The sequence below is a fragment of the Rhineura floridana genome, chromosome 19 (genome assembly GCF_030035675.1).
Source record: "Rhineura floridana isolate rRhiFlo1 chromosome 19, rRhiFlo1.hap2, whole genome shotgun sequence".
NCBI classification, from domain to species: Eukaryota; Metazoa; Chordata; class Lepidosauria; order Squamata; family Rhineuridae; genus Rhineura; species Rhineura floridana.
The window spans coordinates 20,568,757-20,591,710 of NC_084498.1; the positions used below are offsets into that span (position 1 = coordinate 20,568,757).

General features: G+C 43.1%; 1 protein-coding gene across 3 annotated transcripts in view; it reads left to right on the forward strand.

Annotated features, from left to right (window-relative positions):
* The first annotated feature begins 11,076 nt into the window (after window positions 1–11,076).
* CLTCL1 (clathrin heavy chain like 1) overlaps window positions 11,077–22,954 on the forward strand; it is a 57,883-nt gene continuing 46,005 nt past the window's right edge. The window contains exon 1 of one of the 3 annotated variants that reach the window (XM_061602404.1): window positions 11,077–11,592. In XM_061602404.1, the coding sequence (XP_061458388.1) occupies window positions 11,551–11,592 (42 nt within the window). In that variant the 5' untranslated portion in view covers window positions 11,077–11,550. The remainder of the gene's footprint in view (window positions 11,593–22,954) is intronic. The other 2 variants (XM_061602402.1, XM_061602403.1) reach the window with 2 other exon arrangements.

Here is a 22,954-nt window from a genome sequence, read left to right on the forward strand (position 1 = left end):
TCTGAGCGATTTTAAACCACCTTCTTTTATGCATACATGCATAAGGATGCTTTTAAGCATTGCTTTTTTGAGCTTCTGATTTTAGGGTAAATATCTCAATTCTGGACACAATATGTGCCATATTTTAAGCGCTCTTTGGCCTTAATTATGGTGAGTCAATATTGTGTGAGTGTGCACATTTTGCAATAGGCATTGCTCATTCCTCCTTATTCTTATGTTTTTAGAAATGGCTGCTTGTGAGTTGCAGAGTAGCTCTGAGTTATTTCTCCATCAGCATTTCAAAGCCTGTGCACACCAGTGCAGGAGCAGTCTGTCAAAATTGGAAGCTGCTGCCCCAGAAGCAAACCAACAATATTAATCAAGCAGCTGTTCCAGTGATCTTTTTACTCTGATATGCTGAAATACTTGACGAGTGCCTGTATGATTCAGCATGTGGTTGGACAGGAGTGCCTGCTGAATATTTCAAAGCATGTAACGTTTTTAAATGGAGTTAATAGGGAGCTTCCAAAATTCCACGCTACTGGTTCTGCATGGCCAGTGTGATTTTAGACCTTTATGAACAGTAGCAAACACATTGAAAGCAAAAATGCTTTTGCAACTCAGTTTTGTTGCAAAGACAGTATGTGATCCGGCACATAGATCTCCCCTTTAAGATGCTGGGCACACCTAAAGTAACTCTGAGTCATAGCCAAGAGCTGTACCCATATGTGCTGTCGCTGCTTGTGGTATTACTTTATTTCTAGTCGTACGAGGAAAGATCCATGGGTTGAATACAACTAACTTTTATTCAGGGTAGCCCCATTGAAATTAATAGCCATGACTAACTTAGGTCCTTTAACTTCAGTGGGTCTACTCTGAATCAGAGTTAATTGAATACAACCCCTTATGGTCACCTCTTTACTTACCAGATAGTCAAATAAGCTTAAATACCGTGGTCCTTTGGTGAATCACAGTAAAAATGAGGAACTGCTGGTAGTAGCAGCAATTAGTATAGGGCTAATTAATGCATTCAACTAACTCCTACTCAGAGTAGATGAAATGAATGAACCTAAACAAGTTGTGCATTAACTTAAATGGATCAAATCTTAATAGGGCTACCACTGAATACCACCCATAGGCCCATCTGCATTATACATTTAAAGCACTATTGCATCACTTTAAACAGTCATGGCTTCTGCCAAAGAACCCAGGGAACTACAGCTTGTGAAGAGAGATGTTAGGAGACCCCTATTCCCCTCACAGAGCTACAATTCCAAGAGTGGTTTAACAATCCCTCTTCCCAGGGAACTCTGGGAACTCTTGTCACCCTTAACAAACTAGTTTCCAGCATTCTTGGGGGGGGAAGCTATGCCTATTTAAAGTGCTATGATACTGCTTTAAACGTATAATGAAGACGGGGCCATAATTGCTACTGTTGCATATCAGTAGTTATTGGGAACCAGCTGGTGGCCTTAGAGTTTCAATGACAGGAGGTATACCTTTATGCTGACTTTGGCTTTAACCCTCTCTTCATTCCTTCGAAACTTGGCAGAAGCCTCAGTACTATGGTATCAACACATCAGTGCTGTCATGTTTGTTACTGCAGTTTCACTCTTAATTTATTTTGCTCATAGTCAAGGTTAAATCTGAGCAGTTTATGTCATTGTTGCCACAGCCTTAAGAAATATACATTACTTCTGACTATCAAAGAGCTGTACTTGGGAAAGGCGCATTGGGAGGGGGGTTTCTTTTAACTGTGATCTCCTATAGTTATTCCCTGCTTGCCACAGGAACTTTAATGCTGGCAGGGTTGTTGTTTTTTTGTACAGGGTACGTGGACACACATCCGCTGTAACAACCCAGGAGAAACACCAGTGTCCTATTCACAATTTAAATGGTTAGATTTTATTATGGCAGATACTGGTTGATTACTAGAATTGGGGAGTTAAGAGTTATAAGCACCTTAGGGGGGAAATAGGTATAAACAACCTATTCGAATTCGACTGTAGAACCAGCTAAGATACTTGTTACTCATTTTGTATTCTGTCAAAGAGCTTTTTTGCTGAGGCAGACCTGGAGAAGGTGCCCTGAACTGATTGATCTTATTCACAGTGTCAGCAGCGTGTGAATGTCTTAAAAACGTAAAAGGCAGGACCTTTCGTTGGTAAGGATTGGCAATAGTCACAGCTCTGGATTTGTCAGTGTCACAGGATTGGTGGTTGGGGACAAGTAGTTGCAAAGGAGGGAAGAAAAACACACCTCTTTCCCTCACGTTAAGCTTGCTTTCCTTTGTGGTTGTTGGGTTTTTTTGCCTGAGAAAATGGCACAAATATTTTCTTCATCATCATGCTGTGCTGTAAAGTCCCTTTTAGCACACTCTGATCTTGAAGCTGATTCTGAATGGAAAGACATGACCCTCTGTCCTGCTGGCTACGTTTTTTCTGACAATGGTTTTACGTCCAACATTACCCTCTTTGCTTGCCCTGACTAATTAATGACATCAGCTTGCTGCTTGGGTCCTGTTAATTTGTACTTTTCTACCGCATTGGGCGTTCTCTTGAGTTGTTTTGTCTGCTACGGGGTACCTTATAGAGCAGCCTTTCCCAACCAGTGTGCCTCCAGATGTTGTTGGACCACAACTCCCATCTTTTCTGACCATTGGCAATGCTGGCTGAGGCTGATGGGAGTTGTGGTCGAACAACATCTGGAGGCACACTGGTTGGGAAAGGCTGTTCTAGAGAGAGAGGCTATGCTTGGGCATACACAGATTACCATCAGCTGTTGCAGAGGCAAACTTAAGTTAGGAGGAAGAAACACTGTTTTGTAATAATGATGCAATTCTATAACTAATAAAAATGGCGGTCTTGATTGAAGAAAAATGCTGAAGATTCTAGCTTTTTCCCCTTCCTAGAAAACATCAGATATTATTGAAGGCTTGGGTTTTATACCTATTTTGTTTGTTTTTTAATTTGTTTTAAAATAGCTAATATCTGTCTGGGAACTAATAATTCCTTTAAATGCTTAGTCACTTCCGAGATTGAAGTTAATCTTATTTAAAAGATGCTCATTAGTGTTAGATTTTTTTTAATGAAAGTCAACATGGCCCTGTCTGATTCAGAAAATTCTGGGTGCCATAGAACTCTGCAACCTGGAGGGAAAATATAGAAACATGTATGGAGTACATGGCTTAGTTCGCCCAGATAATAACCCTGAGACAGGATGGTGTCTTTTCAGACTGCATGTTGAGAGCTCACAAGATTGCTCCTCCATGCAACTCCCACACACACATAGAAAACTAGTTTTTTTTGTTGAGCCTGTCTAACCTAGACTTTTCCCTGAAAAGGCTAGCTTTCTTCATGCAGGTACTTATTGTATGGAAAAGCATTCAGTCATGTGAGCCCCCACCTACATCCAGACAGTCTCAGTGGGAACTAGTCTTTTTATAGCACAGTTTTGATGCACTTTCTTCCCACCCCCTTGCCAAGTGGAGAGGCTTCTTCATGATATAAATTGCATTCGCTGGGCTATATTATATGGAGCTGTCTTCCTAGCTGTGCTGTGTTGCAGTCTCCATTTCAACTGCTTGCTCAGGACTCATCCCCAACTTGATATTGAAGACACAAGACTTTGCACTGCTTGGTAGACTGTATGTAGTTTGTGCGATCCCCCCCCCCCTTTGCAATCAGGCTGCAATCCAATACATGCCTACTCAGAAGTAAGCGCCGTTGGATTCAGTGGGACTTACCCTCAGGTGTGTGTATTGGATTGCAGCCCAGAACTGTCTGTTGCATCACATTGTAGGTACAGTAGGGCCCCGCTTTACAGCGCTTCGCTTTACAGCGTTCCGCTAATCCCGCGGTTGTGAATTGTAGAAAGGCCCTGCTTTACAGCACTTGTTCTGCTTTTATGGCAGTTTTTTGACGCCGGGTGCCATTTTGGTCAATGTAAGTCAATAGGATCCGCTTTACAGCGGTTTTCGCTTTACAGCGGGGGTCCGGAACGTAACCCGCTGTATGAGTGGGGCCCTACTGCATGTAAGTAGGTAAAGCATCTTCCTAAGGTTAAATGTGCCTCTTCTGGATGCTTTTGCAACTTACGGCATTCTTTTGAGTTTTTTCAATGTTGGGAAAGGATATTTTAGAACTTCCAAACAGTTATCTATTCCAATACAGGTGTGGGAAACCTTTTGGCCCTCCACATGTTGCTGAACTACAACTCCCATCAGCCCTAGCAAGCATGGGCAGTAGCCAGGGACGATGGGGGTTGTAGTTCAGGAACATGTGGAGGACCAAAGGTGCCCTATACCTGTTTTAATACTTGGAGGGATAAGGCTTTGGGAATATTGCGTAGTTGCAATTTTAACATGAAAGTGTTGCACCAAAACTGTCGGATGTGATTCAGTATAGTTGTGTTACAGATTGAAGATTCAGTATAGTTTTGTTATGGATTGAAAGTCCAGTAACCTCCTAGCTAAAATAGCTGCAGCTAGTACTAGATTTCTTCCTTATTTCCCAGTACCACGACTGCAGTTCCATAAACCAATTCATAGAAGCCTTGTTAGTTGTAGCTTCCAGTTCTCTTGAAGCAAGTAGCCTTGAGAATTGCAGGCAACCCTTTGGAGGCACCAGAGTTGCTCAATATAAAACTATTTTGCTGCATTTTACACTTTGACATTTTTCAAGCCATTCCTTTGGAAAATGTGGTTCATGGGCTGAACTTGTGCTCAGTTCACTTAATCACCTACTGACTTCCTTTTAAGAACACAGTTAACCTCAAACCCTTCATCAAAAAAATGTTGGTGTGTTCTATCTTTTGCAAAAAGGAATTCTGCAGAGCAAGGAGGTTGTACAACTCTCCTCATTCTTTAAACTCAACCAACAGTTAGGTTCACTCTCCAGTACTAGAGAAGCATTTTTATCTTAGCAGTTAAGAAGTGTATAAATCAATGAAACAAAAACTATATACACTTCTCTAACTTAAAACTTCATTGTAAGCTCAACTTGTTAGGATAAAAGTTGATCAAGTTACAAGTGTTTTCATTTTTAGTGCAAAGATTGGACAGAAATGTAGTGTTGCAGTGTTAAGCTGGATAGTCCGATGCTCAATAAAAGGTGCTTGTTCATCAAAAGTCTCCTGTTTCTTGGTAACGCTGGAGGTGCAGAAGACCTCTTGCCAGTTAGAAAAGGTTAACATTAATATGGGTTTGTATTAATATATTTATCAATAACATCAAGGCTGTATATACACCACACATGTCAAGCGTATGACTTTCTCCAAAGAATCCTGGAAACTACTTTGTTAAGGGTGCTGGGAGTTGTAGCTCTGTGAGTTGTAAACTACAGTTGTCAGAATATTTTAGGGGATGTTGGGTGCTTTAAATGTATGGTGTGTACACAGCACAAGTCTATTGATGCAGTGAAGACTCTGCTGGTTTTATATAAAGCGTAACTGGGACCAGAAGCACAACGTTGCAATATATCCTCACTTCCTGGCCAGCAGAGACTTTTCCAGGTTACTCCATTCCACACCAACATTTTCCCATTTTTCTTGTCCAATGGATAGTCAAGGTTCCATGACTAGGGAGCATGCTCCGTCCTCATTGGACTATTTTTTGTTTGCGTTTTAAGCTTGTTGTATTTTGCCAATCTTGGGGCTACCCCAAGTGTACGAATAACTCCCTCCTGTTCTTCAGCAGGTCCTTTTTTGGCTACAATCCCGTTGGCACTCACCACTGTATTTCCTACTAGAAGGATGGGGCATTTCGGCCTATTACTACATTGTCTGTTGGGGAAATTGCAGGATGGCATAGCAACCTATACCCTGAAAGAATGCTGTTGAGCTTTCCTGAACAACAGCACCCTACATGTCCCTTCTCCACAGAATCTTCCAGGGCTGTGGAGTCGGAGTCAGGAGCAATTTTGGGTGGAGTCGGAGTTGGTAGAAATGTACCGACTCTTGACTTCCAAATAAATTTTGATTGACAAGAAGCAATTTTGGGTGGAGTCGGAGTCGGACAGTAGAAAAATAGAGGAGTGGAGTCGAAGGTTTGGCGTACCGACTCCACAGCCCTGGAATCTACTTCCTTTTACACTGTTTCCTAAAAAGCAATGGTTTACTCAGTGCCAGTAACTAGCAGGCATTGACACGGTGCCCTACTTCTTCTGGTTGCAGTTATGGCAGCAGCCACACGCTTTCTTTGCCATTGGCGACGCCAGTAGTGGCGCTCACTCCCCTCCATCAGGAAGGCTTCAGTGGGAGACAGGCAGTGGGGCTTTTGAATAGCAGTGAAGCTTAGCTCCCATCCATGGTGGTTACTTGTCGCTTTTGGCTTACCAAAAGTCTAATGCCCTGGCTTACAGATCTATGAAATCTGCAACTGGCCACCACTGATAGGACCTGAGCTTGGCTTACATTTAAAAGTGGCAGCCTGCCCACTGCTAGCAGGAAGAGCAGTGAATGGCACTGTGGTGAGAGGCCCTTCGAAACTCCCTGGGACCATTGGCCATTGCGCAGCCTAGCTGACTCATGGTCCCAGGCCTGCCAGAAACTCCTGGCTGTGCAAAAACTTAATTTATCCGATCCAGGCTACATAAGGCCACCATGGTAACCAAGTGAACATTCTCTGCCATCTGGCTCTCCAGGTCATCACACTTTAAAAAGCAGCTGATTTATCAAAACTGAAACTTGCCCAGTGAAATGTAAACAGCATATGCCAATGAAACACATATGTGCCACCTTGATGACTGACAAGTTTATAATGGTATCAGATTCCATAGGCTACAGGGTGCTTCATCAGGTGCAAGAAGTGTTAGGCACATGGGGTTTTTTTTGGGGGGGGCGCAATGAGAGGATATTGTAAACAGTGAAGTCAGAGGGAAATGAAATCCTGAAAATTGAAATTACATAATGGTAACAGACATCCTGGCAATGGTAAACCAATTAACACACAATGTGCTAAAATTATAAACAGGACATTATTAAAAAATTACAAATGATAAAAGTTAGGAACATAGGAAGCTCTTTTATACGAAGCCAGTCTATTGGTCTGTCTAGCTCAATGCTGTCTACACTGACTGGTAGGGGCTCTCCAGGTTTTCAGACAGAGGTCTCTCCCAGACTTAGCTGTGGATGCCGCAGATTGAACTTGGGGCCTTCTGCAGGTGAAACAGATGCTCTAACCACTAAGCTACACCCCTCCCCCTATCTGTTATATAAAATTAAATGAGAAGACCTGATTCACTAGAAAAGACAATCATGCTGGGAAAAACAAGGGAGTAGAAAAAGAGGAAGGCCAAATTGATTCCATAAAGGAAGCCACAGACCTGAACTTACAAGAACTGAACAGGGTGGTTCACGACAGATGCTACTGGAGGTCACTGATTCATAGGGTAGCTGTAAATTAAAATCCACTTAGGCACATAACAAAATTATTTTAATTATACATATATACTAACAGAGGCCTTAATTCTCCAAGTGTGAATCCTTATTTAGCACAAACCACCATCCATGCCCCCAAAAAGAGGGCCATCAGCAAGCTTGGGGGAAATTTGAAGTCTGTAGAAGTATAAACAATATTTGGGGGGGGAAATAAGAGACAGCATAATGAGGGCTGAGCATGCTCAGTGGACAAGGAATGCTCACAGATTGTTGTGGGGGGAGCAGGGGAGAATGGAAAATAGGGGTCAGGGCGGGGTTATAGAATAGAGTGTCTGGGATCCTGAACAGGGAACACATTGTATCTCAGGATCCACTTGTCTTGCATATTAAGTGAATAATGTTTGCCTAACCTGGTTTGCTTTGTCTTTTTTAAAAAAAGTTTGTTCTTTCTTTATATGCCATGTTTTCTATCTCTTCTCATCTTTTGTAGCTCTGTATAAATCTTTCTTCCCCTCTTCACCCCTCCGCAACAAAATGATCAGAATGAGACAGTAATCAAGAAGTCAAACAGGCTATGGAAAGCAGGTGCCATGAAGCAATTAAAGGTAATGTTGTGACATTGGTACAAGCTTGTGATGAGGCAGACAAGCTAAACAGACAAATTGGTTGCTTTACATGCATCTTCCTGTGTGTCTTCTGGGAGGCTTTGCGTGGATTTTTACATGCTAAAACTCAACGTTATAAAACAGCAAATAGAAAAGCGGTTGAGAATAATAGAATCAAAGACCTGAAAGGGACCTTGACGGTCATCTAGTCCAACCCAGGCCCACCTCCTCCCACTGCTTGCCATTTTTAAATGATCGTCTCTGAAAGCAAAACAGATGGGTGACGAGATGTGCAAGCAAACTGAGAAAAAAGCAAAGCCTAATGTGCAAGAGCCTTGTGCTCATGGAGGTCCTGATTTCTTTTCCATATCCCACGTTGGGAGCAGTGGAGGCTAGCTACTGCCCTACCAAGTGAGGCGTGTGGTCTGGGGAGTGTTCTGAGGCCGAGATACAGAGACCTGGAGGATCGCATTCAGCATCTGGGGTTGAGGCTCCCTACTGCCTTCCCAGAGCAATGCTATGTCAGGGGCGTTATGAGAAATTTAAATGGCTGTTAGACTCAGCTTCCTAGCGCTGCTCAGAGCATTGGTCTGGTGGGGGGTGGGGATTAAAGGCTCTGGACCAGCATCAACAATGAATCCTGCAAGGCTGCTGGGGCCAAGGATGTCAGGCACTGATGCCAGCCCTGTCACTATTGCACCCTAAAGGTTTTAAAGGTCAGGTGGGACCAGTGCTGGTTTCTCTGCAATTGCTGCTTTTAAGGAGCCAGTGGTTTTGCCAACTATCTAGGTCATAAACACAGCTGCAGAAGTCTGTATTAAGGCCTGTGGAGCATTGGCAGCTGATGCACTTCCAACCCTTCTGTAGAATGCTGAGATGTCGTTGGCACATTTCTTTGCCTTTGAAAGGCTGTGAGCTACAAACCGCAAACCACCCCTTTGCATCAAAGGCCCACTGAAACCTAGGGAAGTGGGTGGCTTGTGGAATGCCTACCAAGTTTGGAACGGTCTCATTCCAGCAACCTCACGAAGGAATGAAGTATAAAATACACGGAGAGCAACTTCTAAGGAGACTATAGAGTTTCTTCCCCAAATATTTTGCGTATGACATGCACTCATAAGGATTAACTAGAGAAAAGTGGGATCTCTGCCATGCCCCTTCTATAATGAGTTTCTGCCGAGCCTTGAAGACCTGGCTCTTTAGGCAGGCTTTTGGCGCAGAGTGGTAAGCAGCAGTAACGCAGCCAAAGCTCTGCTCACGGCCAGAGTTCGATTCCAACGGAAGGAGGAAGTCGAATCTCCAGTAAAAGGGGTCAAGGACCACTCAGCCTTCCATCCATCCGTGGTCAGTAAAATGAGTACCCGGCATATGCTGGGGGGTAAAGAAAGGCCGGGGAAGGAACTGGCAATCCCACCCCATATATACGGTCTGCCTTGTAAATGTCGCAAGATGTCACCCTAAGAGTCAGAAACGACTCGCACTACAAGTGTGAGGACACCTTTACCTTTAGGTTTTACTATTATTTCTTCAGATTTTTAATGTTTAATGCATTTGTACCTTTTATTTTGTAAGTCGCCCAGAGTGGCTGGATAACCAGCCAGATGGGCGACTAATAAATTTAATAATAATAATAATAGCATAAAATATTGTTTGCACACAGAGGCGGGCAGACTTCAAGCTGAAGGGATCTACTTTGTTTTTATAGTTGAACTGCTGTGTCCACAGACCGGATCCAAACTGAAAAAGTGGAGTGGTGAAGACTGTAAAGATGGACGAATCTGTCATTTTCTTCAGTTTGTCATTTTCCCAGTCTTAAATTTAGTTCTCTGCATTTCCACAGCAATTTTTTTTGGGGGGGGGATCCTAATTAAAAATGATCAAAAGCATATGCAATGAACCAAATAAATGAAAATGAATTGTAAAAACAGACAGCTTCTGTAAAATGCCTGCTGAAAAAGAAACGTCTTTGTCAGGGGCCTGAAGTTCAACAGGGGAAGGGGCTGTCTGATCTCAGCCAGGAGAGATTTCCACAGAACTGGGCCCACAATACTGAATGCCTGTCTCCCGGTGGAATGGAGCCGTGCATCAGAGGCATGCAGAACCACCGAGAACCCCCTGACAATCTCAGTGCGGGAAATGGAAAAGTTAACGCAGCAGGTCCGTGCTTTAAATGGAATGCAAAAAGATGATCTTATTGAAATATGGTATTGTTTCATAACTTATGCAAATTCACAAAATATGCAGCCTCCAGTGATTCATATGCAATTGTGGACAGGAGTCCTCAGCTGAAAGTCTGATGTCTTGTCCTTTTCTGTTAATACTCTTAACAGATATTTGGTTAGTGGGCATGGGGTAGGTGAGAAGAGTATTGTGGGCCATCTCTGTCAGTGTTCGTTATCAGTTTCTCATTTTTCCAATCTTAAATTCGTTTCTCCACATTTCTGCAGCAATTATTTAAATCCTCTTGCAAATTCTCTAGCATTTTAGTGCAACATTCTCCAAATAAACATGTTTGTAGGCAGTTTTGACTAACATACACATTTTGGGAAGCCTTATCCCAGTCTGTGGTGGAATTGCTTAAAAAAAAAATTAAATAATGTTTTTAAAGATGTTTTGCTTTATAGTGATTTTAGTGTTTTTGTTTGCTGCCGTGGGCTCTTTCTGGAAGAGCGGGATATAAATTTAATAAATAAATAAATGTAACGCATTTTTGTTATTTTCACTCATATTCATTTTATGCACACTTTCCCCCTAAGACGTGCGTTTTTGTAAACATTGTTGGTGGGAGAAGTGCATCATAACATTCTAGTAAGTGTGAAGGCCGCCTTTGTTTCGGTTCTCATATTGTTTCAGAAAGTACGAACTTGATTTTATATATAATATTAAGAAGAGCCCCCCCTTTCTTCCTCCGCAACCCCAACACCGCCCCAAACGGCACTCCCAAACCCCGATCTGGTGATTTCCTCCTTCAGCCTCCTTGACAAAAATGAATCCCACGTGTATTCGCTTGGAGAAAATGCGTGTGTTGCCGCGCGCGGTTGTGAGGCGAGAGAAGGGAGGCGGAAGGGGAAGGAAAAAAAACAGAGAAGCTTCGTCTTGGGCGCCCATCCCTAAAAGCTTTGACTGAGGGACTATTTCGTTCTAGGCCCCTTGTGCTTTCTTCCCTCCTTTTTTATTTGTTTCTTGGCCTGAGGAGCGGAGTGATCTTCCCAGCGGGGTGATGAGGTCTGGGAAGCTTGAGACGGGAAAAAAAGGGAGCCGAAGAAGCCGATGGAGCAGAAGCGTTCAGGGGAGGGAGAGAGAGAGAGAGGGAAAGAAAGCGACGCGCCTGCGCAGTCCGGGACCTCGCTGAACAGCCAACCTCCCTCACTCCTTGTGCGAGGGCGCGCGTGCGTGTGTCTGTGGGGCGCAAGCGGCGGCGGCGGCTCTGTTCTCTGCCGCCAGACCCACGACGCTTTTCCCCATCCCCTTCCCCCTCCTTTTTTTAACCTCAGCAGCCTCTGGGGTTCCTGCTCTTCTCTTTCTCTCTTTATTTTAGAGGGCCTCCCTCCCTCTCTGAGAGGGCTGCGCCCCCCCCAATATCCCAGCTATGGCTCAAATACTCCCCATAAGATTCCAGGAGCACTTTCAGGTAAGCAACTCTGTGGGGTGGGAAATTCCTCCCTCCCACCTTCCCCCCCTCCCAGCTTGAAACCACCCACCCACCCTTTTTCCACCTCGAGTGGGACGAGGGGCGGCTCAGTAGATGGGGAAGAGGGGCTGCGGCCTAGTGTGGTGGTGGGGATGGGGGTTGGAGGCTTCCCACATGGGGGAAGGTGTTGAATGGGCGGGGGGAGGCGGGAAGCCTCTTTTTAAAAGGGGAGAGTGATTCCATTAGGGGGTGGGGGACGCCTTGGGTGAGGGCCCGCTCCTTTTTTATTTTTATTTAATATTATTCCCTGTTTTTCTTGACTTCTTCAGACAGGATGGCACAGAATCTGCCCTGGCTTTTCGTTTTAACGCTAAGGGAGTGGAGGAGAGGGGGGATGTTTTCCTATAAAAATCAGAATTGTGCATTTCTGGAGGGCTTCTTGTTGCACCTGATTCAAGAACTGGATGGAGTGGCTTTGTGTGTGTGTCTTAGGCTGCAGCCAAATACACGTTTTCTCAGAAGTAAGCTGCACTGAGTTCAATGGGTCTTACTCCCGGATAAGTGTGTATTGGATTGCAGCCGTAGTGAGGTTTCCTAGTTTTGATTGCAGCCTTTTGCGGGTATTTGTGCAGAGTCACTGGCTGCCTGAATGACTGACTCTCCTCCTACTCCTTCCCTCTGTCTCTCTCGCTCTTTTTTGGTGTGTGTATGGAGGGGGACACTCCGAGCTGCTTGCTTGTGTTACTAAACCATAAGGAATATGGGGTGCAGATGAGGAAATGCTCACATTCAGAGCTTGGAAGGGGGTGACAACTTGCACCTGTCCTCCCTCCAATTCTGTCTTCATTGATCCATCAGTATTTATCTAATCTACAGTGTGGGGTGGTAGCAGCCTCGGCTTGTATTTGGGAATCTCTCAGCCTTGCAAATGGGGAGACTGGGAAGGACTGGGCAAAGAGAGCAGAGAGATTGGATATTGCTCCTGAGAATTGCAGGTTTCCAGATCTTTTTTTCGTTCTGCTTCTGTTCCTTCTACTTAAAAATAAAACAAAAGCACTGGAGGAGAATGGACTGCATTATGGAAAATTGATCCCATTCTCAAAGAGTGTGGCAAGGCTGTGTAAAAAGAGGGGAGGGTGGCGAGAGATTGCCGTGAATTGAGTATAGGGGGAAGTGTTTGCTTAAGAAAAGGCAATTTATGGCAGGAATTAAAGGAATTCACTAAATGAATGAGAGAACAGGAAGTGGACTTGGCAAATGCTCCCTCCTTTGCCCCTCCCTTCCCTTCTTAGGTCAGAGGCATCCATTTCAAAATGTGAACTGCCTGATGACACCATGGCTTTTGTTGGTGTTTAGTACTGTATTCCTCTTTTACTATTGTTTAAATGTCTGAGGTTTTCACTAGTGAGCAGCATGAACTAAGAGCCTCATGGATCCGAAGCACACATGATGTGCTTGAGTTACAAACTTAGCGCTATAGAAATTTGTCCCTTGAGTTGAGTAATGTCAGCTATTGTAACGCTTATGATGGAAATGAGATTTGGGGTGTAATGACTAAGAACTTACTTACTCGTGAGGTGCAGCGTAAGCTTGTGCATGATGACTCAGAAGTATGACCCACTATGTTCAGTGGGCAATGTGCTAGGAAAGTATGACTACAATTGCAGCCTTAAAATCTTCCAACTTTCATACTCCAGATGAGTTAAGGTTCAGATTTGGTTTAAAGGGAAGCATTAGTTGCATGCAATCACTGCATTTCTATTCTGATTGACCTTCCAGCTGATTCGTTAACACAGTATAAATAACTTGGAATGAAGGTTCAATTCCATGGCTACCTTGAAAACTTTCTAAAAAATCCTTCTGACTATTTCGGTCACTATTCTTCAGCTAATCTCCTTCCAGATTCCTTTTTCAGTCAATCGCACATTCTGCTTAATGTCTTTAGTTTCTTTGGCCTCTGGGCAACCTGTCCTTTGGCTTCCCAATATTTATTTCAAACATGTCCCACTTTTCCTCCAAGGAGCTCCAGGTGGTGTACATAGTTCTTTCTCCCAACCACAATTTTATTCTCACAATAACTCTTTGAAGTAGATTAGGCTGAGAGATGGTGACTGCTTCAAGGTCACGTCCAGACATTCTGAGCATCGCATCAGCTTTGCCGACAAGTGTTGGTGTCTTCACTACCATAAGTACAATGACATATAGATTGTACTTCAGTCAGTTTTCAACCTGAGTGACTGTACACTAAATACTGACTGTTGCACAACTGGCCATTACACTGGCATTAGATGGGAGCGCAAGCTATAAAAAGGAAAAATGTACAAATTATGTATAGAGCCTTGGAAACGTTGTACCCTTGTGTAGTCCACTAGCTAGACTTAAAGGGGTGTGTGTTACATTTTAGAAAGGGGTGGGGGAACTGACAGACTGAAGTGTATGAAAGGGGTGTCTCAAATATATCTTTGTCTTTGGGGAAATAGAGCTGAATCAAGTTTTTGAATTGGTATAAATGATTCTGTTGTCTCACACAATTTCCTGGAAGGCCCTGTTGTATTAAATTGACCAAATTTAGGAGTAACTTGAACTGATGAAACTAACTTAATCTTCAGTGTTGCATCATGGTGATGGTTGTCTCTGAAGATTCCTTTGTCTGCTGCATCTCGGACCTCCTACAAAGTAGTGGGGGTGGGGAGGCTGCCCCAGTCTACCTAGTTATTATCTTGGAGCCTTGGTATTTAACCTTATCCTTGTGTTTTAACAGAAAAGGAGAGAAATATTTAAAGAATAACTGTTTAAAATTGTATTTTAATCAGAAGATAATATAATTTCATGCACTACTAAAATAAGCTCCTGCAGACTCCAGAGTGCCTTAGATGTTTTGTCTTTTTGGTTGGATGTTTGCTTGGTTTGCCTCTTGGCCTGGGTGTTTAATGTTGGCTGATAGCCCATGAGAAGCCACAACTTGGTGCAATGTGCATAGTGCCTCATATCAGTCGTTACCTTCTTGAGTTGTAATTCCACTAATCTTTATTTCTTAGCCCAGGTATGTGAAACATATGGCCATCCAGGTGTTGTTGGACTATAACTCCTATCATCCCTATCCACTGACTAGGACTGATGGGAACGATGAGTCCTGGAGGGCCACAGGTTCCCCATCTCTGGCTTGGAGAGGCCATCACCAATCATAACATAAAAATAGATTATATCTGAAAATAGTATATAAAATATAATTTTTAAAAAACAAACTTATAGCATAAGCCATTGCAGTATTCAATATATTTTGTTATTTGCTACAAAAAAACCCATTCATTACAACCCCCCCCACTCATCTACAATTTCACTCAACACTTTAATGACAGCATTGATAGCCCCCTGTTATCGGACATTCTTCATCTCCCTTTGCTATTGAAATCTTGATGGCCTGTGGGGATTTGCCCTTTTTATAGGAAAAACAGAAAATAGAAAGATAGCCAAGTCAGATATGTTCCTTGCATCTGGTTTGTCAACAAAAAGATCCGTATGTCCTCTCCTGTCCAGTCCTTTTTATGCCCTCCCCCCTTGACTTTGCCATATATGTCTGTCTAGGGCAATTTTATATACTGTACTGCTCCAGGGGAATCCCTCTGAAGTCTCTGAACTGCACTAATGCAATTGAATAGTTTATCTTTTGAAATCTTGCCAGAGTAGCGATTACACTTGTAGTCCTTGGGTAGTTAGGTTTTGTTATGTATAGTGGAAGGGAACTCCTGATATCCAGTTTCAGGTAGAAGAGAGTTATTCTTTGGGTATTAATTTCTGCGAACAACTCATGAAAACCTCAATTCAAGATATGCTGCCTCACCAAGCCCAAGGGTCTTTTCTCCCTGAATTTTATTTATATAAAAAGAAACTGATAGAAATCCTGCCCTGCTGTCTGCTTTGTGGCTGATCTAACTCAGTCACTGTCCTGTACACTAATTGGAGCATACTTCAAAAAATTCTGCCTGTTTCCTTAAGACAACGTACTCCAGTAAGTCATTCTATTTATTAAAGATGCCAACTTCAGTAGATTAGCTTTGGCTCTCAACAGAGAGGATGGTATACCATGTGATACCTGTAATCAGGGCTGGTGCCAGGCATGATTGGGCCCTTGGGCACCTGCACGCATGCCCCACCTACCTCTCTCATTGCTGTGAATGCTGCATGCACATGCCTGCCATCAACCATGATGGCTCCAGGGGCATCCTTAAGGGGCTGATGCCCCTGCCGCCATATTGGTTGATGGCACGCATGAGCTACACTATACGTGCACATACCTGCCATCAGCTAAGATGCTGGTGCCATCTTGGTGATAGTAGGCATGTGTGCACAGCACTCACAGCAACAGGAGGGGTAGATGGTGCATGCAGGCGGGCTTATTGATGCCTGCATGGTCTGTATGGGTGTGTGTGTCTGGGAGCTCCCTCTCTGTGATCTGTGGCAGGGTCGGGAATTGACACTGCCACAGATTGTGAAACATGAGTGCTACCCTCCCACCCTAAAAAGGGACCCTTCAGGGGCCTATTTGGGCCAGGGCTCAACCTGGCCTCCTTTTAGTTTTGGCCCTGCCTGTCATGTTGTCCTCAAATACTGATTGTGAATGGATCCAATCCTTTACAGATACAGATGATCCCAAAGCTGTGCTCTCTAGCGCAACTGCCCCACTGCTTTTTCCTGATTGTTTTTTTAAAAAGTGCACGTGGAATTAATTGAGTTGGAATTCTGCCCTAGAAGTATTTAGGAGGTTCTTGTTTCCAGTTCATGGTGCAAGAGGGAAGCCAAAGTATTGAGTGACTGAATATATTGCTCTTAAATAACTGAAAGCAAGTTTAAGTGCATTCAGAGGATGTGACATGGGCACAGAGAAAGCTATTTAATTGAATGCAATAGTGCCCGAGTTTAAATCGGTTGATTTTTGGAGAGCTGTGGAGGAACTAAACGTCTTTGAAAATGACATTGAAACTCTGAAGAATATCCTGGTTGCCTGACTAAAATAGTTGCTGACGTTTATTCATTACTTTTGTGGAAGCCTGGCATAAATAGTAACAACTGTATCCTAGTATCCACTAGAGTCACTTGGAATTCTGGTGTTTAGATCAAGTAATGTACCTGTGAGATGTTATCTAAAATAGTCCTAAGAGAACACACAAGGTTATGCTCTTAAAGCAAGCACCTTGGTGGAAAGCACTTGAAGCATTTAAGTCTGCTAGGTCTTTTGAACAAAAGCCATGAACACACATTCACACTCTTCTAGATTAATATATTGCAAATCGTTATCTAAGGAGAGCCCCTTACTGAAAGAACAATTTCTTACTGAGAATGCAGTCTTGCTGAAAGTTCAAGAAACAGCACTGAGGCTTTAAAACTGACTTTGTCTATTCCCTTCCAGCTCATAGTGTGGGGACAAATACTTAGTTGAAGTCCAGGAGATGGTTTTAATTTCATCAATTTTGTGGCAGTATTTGCTCAGTAATGGTTAAGAGTGTAGTAGCAAGCTACTTGCAATGGCTGTGTTAGCAGATAACATGGCTATTCCATTAACAGTGGTTTACTGAACTATCCTGTGCATACAGCCTGATTGTTCCCTCTTCACTCCTCCCTTACTTGTGTGGGGAAACAAACCACAAATGGCTGACTTAGTGTTGCATCTAAACCCATGCTCGTGGTTTGTTTCGCCCAGACAAACCACATCTGGGAAGCCAACAACAAACTATTGCTTCCTGATTGTGGTTTGTTTGGGTGAAACAAGTATGGGTTTGAATGTAATGCTAAGGCAATCATTTATGGTTTGTTTCTTCACTCAAGAAAGGAAGAGGCAAAGAAACAGTACTTGGGTTCATGCACAGGATAGTTCAGTAAACCATAGTTAATGGCTTGGTGCTGCATAGCCGATGTGTTCCCAAATTGCAAGTTTATTTGCATGCCTATATTGTAAGGCTTCACAAAAGAGTGTTTGCTGTCCACCTGCCACAAATGCACACAATTCCCTGATGGAAACTGGGTAAATGTACACGAATAATATGGGAAGTACTTGTATAGAATCTCTTCTCCCGTATGGGTTATGTGCATTTTCCTACAAACTGACTGTTGAGCCTCCACTTCCCCATGCGGGCCACAGAGGGGGGAGGCACGAGTTCCAAGTTTCCCAGCTGTCAGAGGGTGCAGAAGACCAAGGAATTGTTGAGTCTGAGCAAGACCTTGGGAGGGGAGGGGAGGGGAGTTTGACTCTGGGCCAGTTCCCACAAATGGCGCAGCCTCAGAAGTGGAGAGCGCACCGCCCCCCTACAAGTTGGAGGAGCCGTTGGAAGATGTTCCAGAGGGGGCAGTGACTCCCCCTTTGCCAAGTGGTTCCCGGGATGCCTTGAGCGCGTCACCGCCCCCTGACCTCGAGCCAGTTGCTAAGGAGACGGTTCTTTCCGACGAGCCATTGGAGGAGCCAGAGATTATGATCTAAAACTTTCCCTACTTAAGACTGTCACACGCTGGGTGAAGTTGCTGAGTCAACTTTCTTCAAGCGTTGCAGAGCATGTCTAGAGTGCAGTTAGGGACTTCTAGTGAGCTAGCTTAGAGATTTCTATGAAGTGTACTGCTTTTGATGTATCCATTACTTTAATAAAACAAGATTTGATTGCACCTGCGTCTCAGCCTTGTGAATCCCGCTCTGAACAGGACACTAACATGCTTTCCCTTAAATGCAGACATAAAAAGTTGCCATCACCTTGATTAAAAATGGAAATTGACTGCCTTCAAGTCGATCCTGACTTAAGGAGACCCTATGAAAAGGGTTTTTATGGTAAGCTGTATTCAGAGGTGGCTTACCATTGCCTTCCTCTGAGGCTGAGAGGCAGTGACTGGCCCAAGGTCACCCAGTGAGCTTCATGGCCGTGCAGGGATTCGAACCCTGGTCTCCCAGGTCATAGTCCAAAACTGTAACCACTATGCCACACTGGCCCTCTTACCTTGACTGAAGTAGTCCCCTATATGCTACTGTAAATGTAACAGACTCTTCCCCCCCCCCCCCCATTTTATCTGGAGGGCTCTGTGTGTTGCAATATATCTAATTTCAAGGAAATGTCAAATCTGTGTTTTTCTTTCCCTATTGCAAGCTTAACTTGAGCTTGTTACATTTACTCAGAAAATTAAGTGTTGTGCTTCTTCAGAAGAAGCTTATCTATTCACTAGGAAACATCTGCAAGAGAATAGCGTTGGATGTGAAGAACACTTCTGTGCCCTCTTGTCAGATTTGTTACACTGTAGTCGAGGATGGTCTTATTTGGTCTTAAAGACTGTGGCTTGGTGTGTAAGGCAGAATTCTGTGCTTACCTGCTGAGTGTGCTTGCGAAGTGTGCTTTTGGACCAGCTGTGACTTAGCAAAAATGTCAGGAGACATAACACTTATAGTTGGTTCTGAAGAGGTGTGAGAGATGACCAGATATGTCTTGACTGGTGCTGAGAGCATAGAGAGACCTGAAGAACAGGAGATCACCACAATGTTTGGTTGGGGGCAGCTTTCTCTTTTAGTAAACTTAAAGCCATGTGAGCCCTTCAGAGGAAAGAACCTTTGCTTGAGGCAGTTTTTCAGATCCTTTTGGGAGTTCTCTTCTTTCTCTTCCCCCCCCCGCCTCCCCTGCCAGCAGTTGTTGGAGAAGGGCTGTTCAGGCTCTTAATAACTGGAGAAACTCTAAAATCCAGAGTTGGGCAATATTTTGGTTGATTCCAATAAAAGTGTCACAGAATAGCAGCAAGCTTTCAGTTTCTTTAGAACTCTTCATCAAGCAAGATGTTACACAAAGTAGAGAGGTGGGAGGTTGAAGAAAAACAAAAAGCAAAGTAGTAGAAAAATAAGGTTGGATGTTGTAGTCATAAGATCAGATTTTAGAAGCTTTGTGCATCATTATACTACTTGAATTATAGAATACCTAGTTGTGGAGTCCCTTGGGCAAAAAGGATTAATGACCGTCTTTGTAAAAGAAAAAAGGGTGAGCAAAACTGTCTATGCTCAACTTGTGAGAGAGAAATGTCTAAATATTTACAGGTCTGTAAATTGCAATAATTGCTCTCATGCCAGTTTCCTCTGGGGATTATTTGACCTTTATCTATCTTTATCAGATAGTAGAATATTGGTGGAGGAATAGTGCTGGCCTAGTTACATATAAAAGGACCTGCCCTGATCATTGGGGCAGATTAAAGGCCATCTTATGGTTTGCTAGGCTTCAGTTTTCTATCTTTCTGAAAATAGTTTATAGGTGTCTACTAATGGTTCTGTCGTGGGTGGCATGTCATTTTGTGGGGGTTTTTTTGCTACTGAAGAATCCAGTTTCAGATTGTTACTGCTCTTCATGGTTGAAGATCCCTTCAGGATCTGATTTTATTTCTCTTGAGTGGGAACTGTCACCTCCAGTCAGCCTGATTAGGGATACACAAGATTAAATAATCTCTGCAGATTTAAAGATAGGACAGCACACTCTTTAACATGTTTGTGGGCAGGACTTCAAAATTACAGTACGAGAAAGTTGTACCAGATAAAATACAAGGTACTGTTTTGATAATATCCTTAACTTATTTCATACAAGTTTCTAGTTGTTTAGCTCTTGAATTACTACTTCTTTGGCTAGATGGTAGACTGAATGAAACATTGGCCTTCCGAATGGTAGAAGGGCTAATATAACATTCCTGGTTAGCTGCTATTTTTGTGCCCATTACAAAGCATTTCCAACCATGTCTCCTGAGAACAGTACATAACTGCAGTGAACAGTGCCTACTGACGTAGGGATTGAGCATTGCCATAACTGAATGGCACAGAAATATGACAAATGGTAACCTTTCCTTTGCTTGCTCAGTGTTCCAAGATATAACTTGTAAATGTTTCTGCTTTTCTCTTCTCATAACCAGGTTGTTTATATGCCACATATACACTGTGCACAAAGCTGTTAACAGAAAACAAACAAATGCAGTGAGAGTGCAATGTTTTATATATTGTCTGTTTAAGCTGCCTTTCAGTCTATAGAATCCCAGGGCACAAGGTATAAAATATATAAAAGCAATGCAACAACATTAAAACGCAATATACATTAAAATCGCCAAAAGGATCATGATTACTTCAGCAGTAGTCATGAAATGCAGACAACTTTTTTAAACCTCACATCCCTAAATGTCTGGGTAAAAATGAAATACATCTTCAGTTGATGCAGGAAAGTCTGTAAAGAGGGAGACAGCTGTACATCAAACAGAAAGAAGTTCCACAAGTGGCTGCCACCACAGAGAAGACCTTATCTTGTGTCACTGCACAGTGGGCAAGAAGAGACAGCCCTTCAGATATTGGGCTTGGGTTGGCAGGCATGGGGAGAGATGTTCCTCTAAGTATTTGGGTCCCAAGTCTTGTCAGGACTCAGCTTCAGTTTATTGGCCTTTATCTAGCACCTGTATAGTCTCACCCGATTCTGATAGTATAGCAGTATCAAGTTGGGTGTTACCATATTGATGACCCCATGCTCCAAAACTCTGAATAACCTTACCCAGTGACTTCTTGTAGATGTTAAGTAGCATGGGGGACCAGATGGAACACTTTGGATTCCACAGTATAAATACCATGGAGTTGAGTTGTTGTTATTATTGTGCTTTCAAGTCGATTATGACTTAGGCGACCCTATGAATCAGCAATCTCCAATAGCATCTGTTATAAACCACCCTGTTTAGGTCTGTGGCTTCCTTTATGGAATCAATCCATCTCTTGTTTCATCTTCCTCTTTTTCTACTCCCTTCTGTTGTCTTTTCTAGTGAATTCTGTCTTCTCATTATGTGTCCAAATTATGATAGTCTCAGCTACATCATTTTAGCTTCTAGTGATAGTTCTGGTTTAATTTGTTCTTGAAAATGAAATGAAATGGACTGCCTTTAAATCGATTCCGACTTATGGGTGACCCTATGAATAGGGTTTTCATGGTAAGGGGTATTCAGAGGGGGTTTACCATTGCCTCCCTCTGAGGCTAAGAGGCAGTGACTGGCCCAAGGTCACCCAGTGAGCTTCATGGCTATGTGGGGATTCGAACCCTGGTCTCCCAGGTCATAGTTCAACACGTCCCTGGTATTCGCAAAGCTCTCCTCCAACACCACATTTCAAATAAGTTAATTTTTCTCTTATCTGCTTTTTTCACTTTCCAACTTTCACTTCCATACATACAGAGCAGGAATATCATGGTCTGAATGATCCTGACTTTACTGTTCAGTGATACATCTTTGCATTTGAGACCTTTTCTAGTTCTCTCATATCTACCCTCCCTGGTCCTAGCCTTCTGATTTCTTGACTATTGTCCCCGTTTTGGTTAATGACTGTGTCAAAGTATTGATAATCCTTGACAAGTTCAATGTCCTCATTGTCAACTTTAAAGTTACATAAATCTTCTGTTGTCATTAATTTATTCTTTTTGACTTTCAGCTGTAGTCCTGCTTTTGTACTTTCCTCAACTTTCATCAGCGTTTGTTTCGGATCATTACTGGTTTCTGCTAGTAGTATTGTATCGTCTGCATATTTTAAATTATTGATATTTCTCCCTTCGGTTTTCACACCTCCTTCATCTTGGTCCAATCCTGCTTTCTGTATGATATGTTCTGTGTATAGATTAAACAAATAGGGCGATAAAATACACCCCTGTCTCACACCCTTTCCAATGGGGAGCCAGTTGGTTTCTCCATATTCTGTCCTTACAATAGCCTCTTGCCCAGAGTATATCAGACAGTCAGATGCTGCGGCATCTCCATTTCTTTTAAAACATTCTGGAGTTGAGTAGCAGTCCTATAATGCCACTCTCTGGTAGCAATCCTGCACAGGGGAATAAAACAACCCATGTCTCCCAAACCACAGAGCTGCTCCAGGAGGGTACCATGGTCAATAGTATCCAAAGCCACTAAAGGATCCACAAGAATCAACACACTTGCATTCCCCCGTCTATCTTCCAGGACAAGTAATGAGGTGGGGTGAACAAGGGTGTTGTTTCGGTGCCAAACTGAGATTGAAATGGGCCTAGTTAATCCTTCATTACCTTTAAAGTCACTTTAAACCGTTCATTCAGCAATTCCTATTAAGTAGCCTAGCAATAAGATGTGTAACCCAAATCATACTAGCATTGAACTACCCGTAGCAGGAGCTTCAGGAGCTTCTCTCCTCTCCTCTCCCCTCCCCCTCCCCTCCCAAAAGCTGATGGCTCTCTATAAATCCATTGGACAGAATCACAAGAAAGTCAGTGAAAACCTGTACTAATAAACATCCAGTGTGAACATGACAAACTGAATGTAAGACCTCTTAAGCCTAGTCTCCATTCTCCCACCCCCACAACAGGGTATTGGA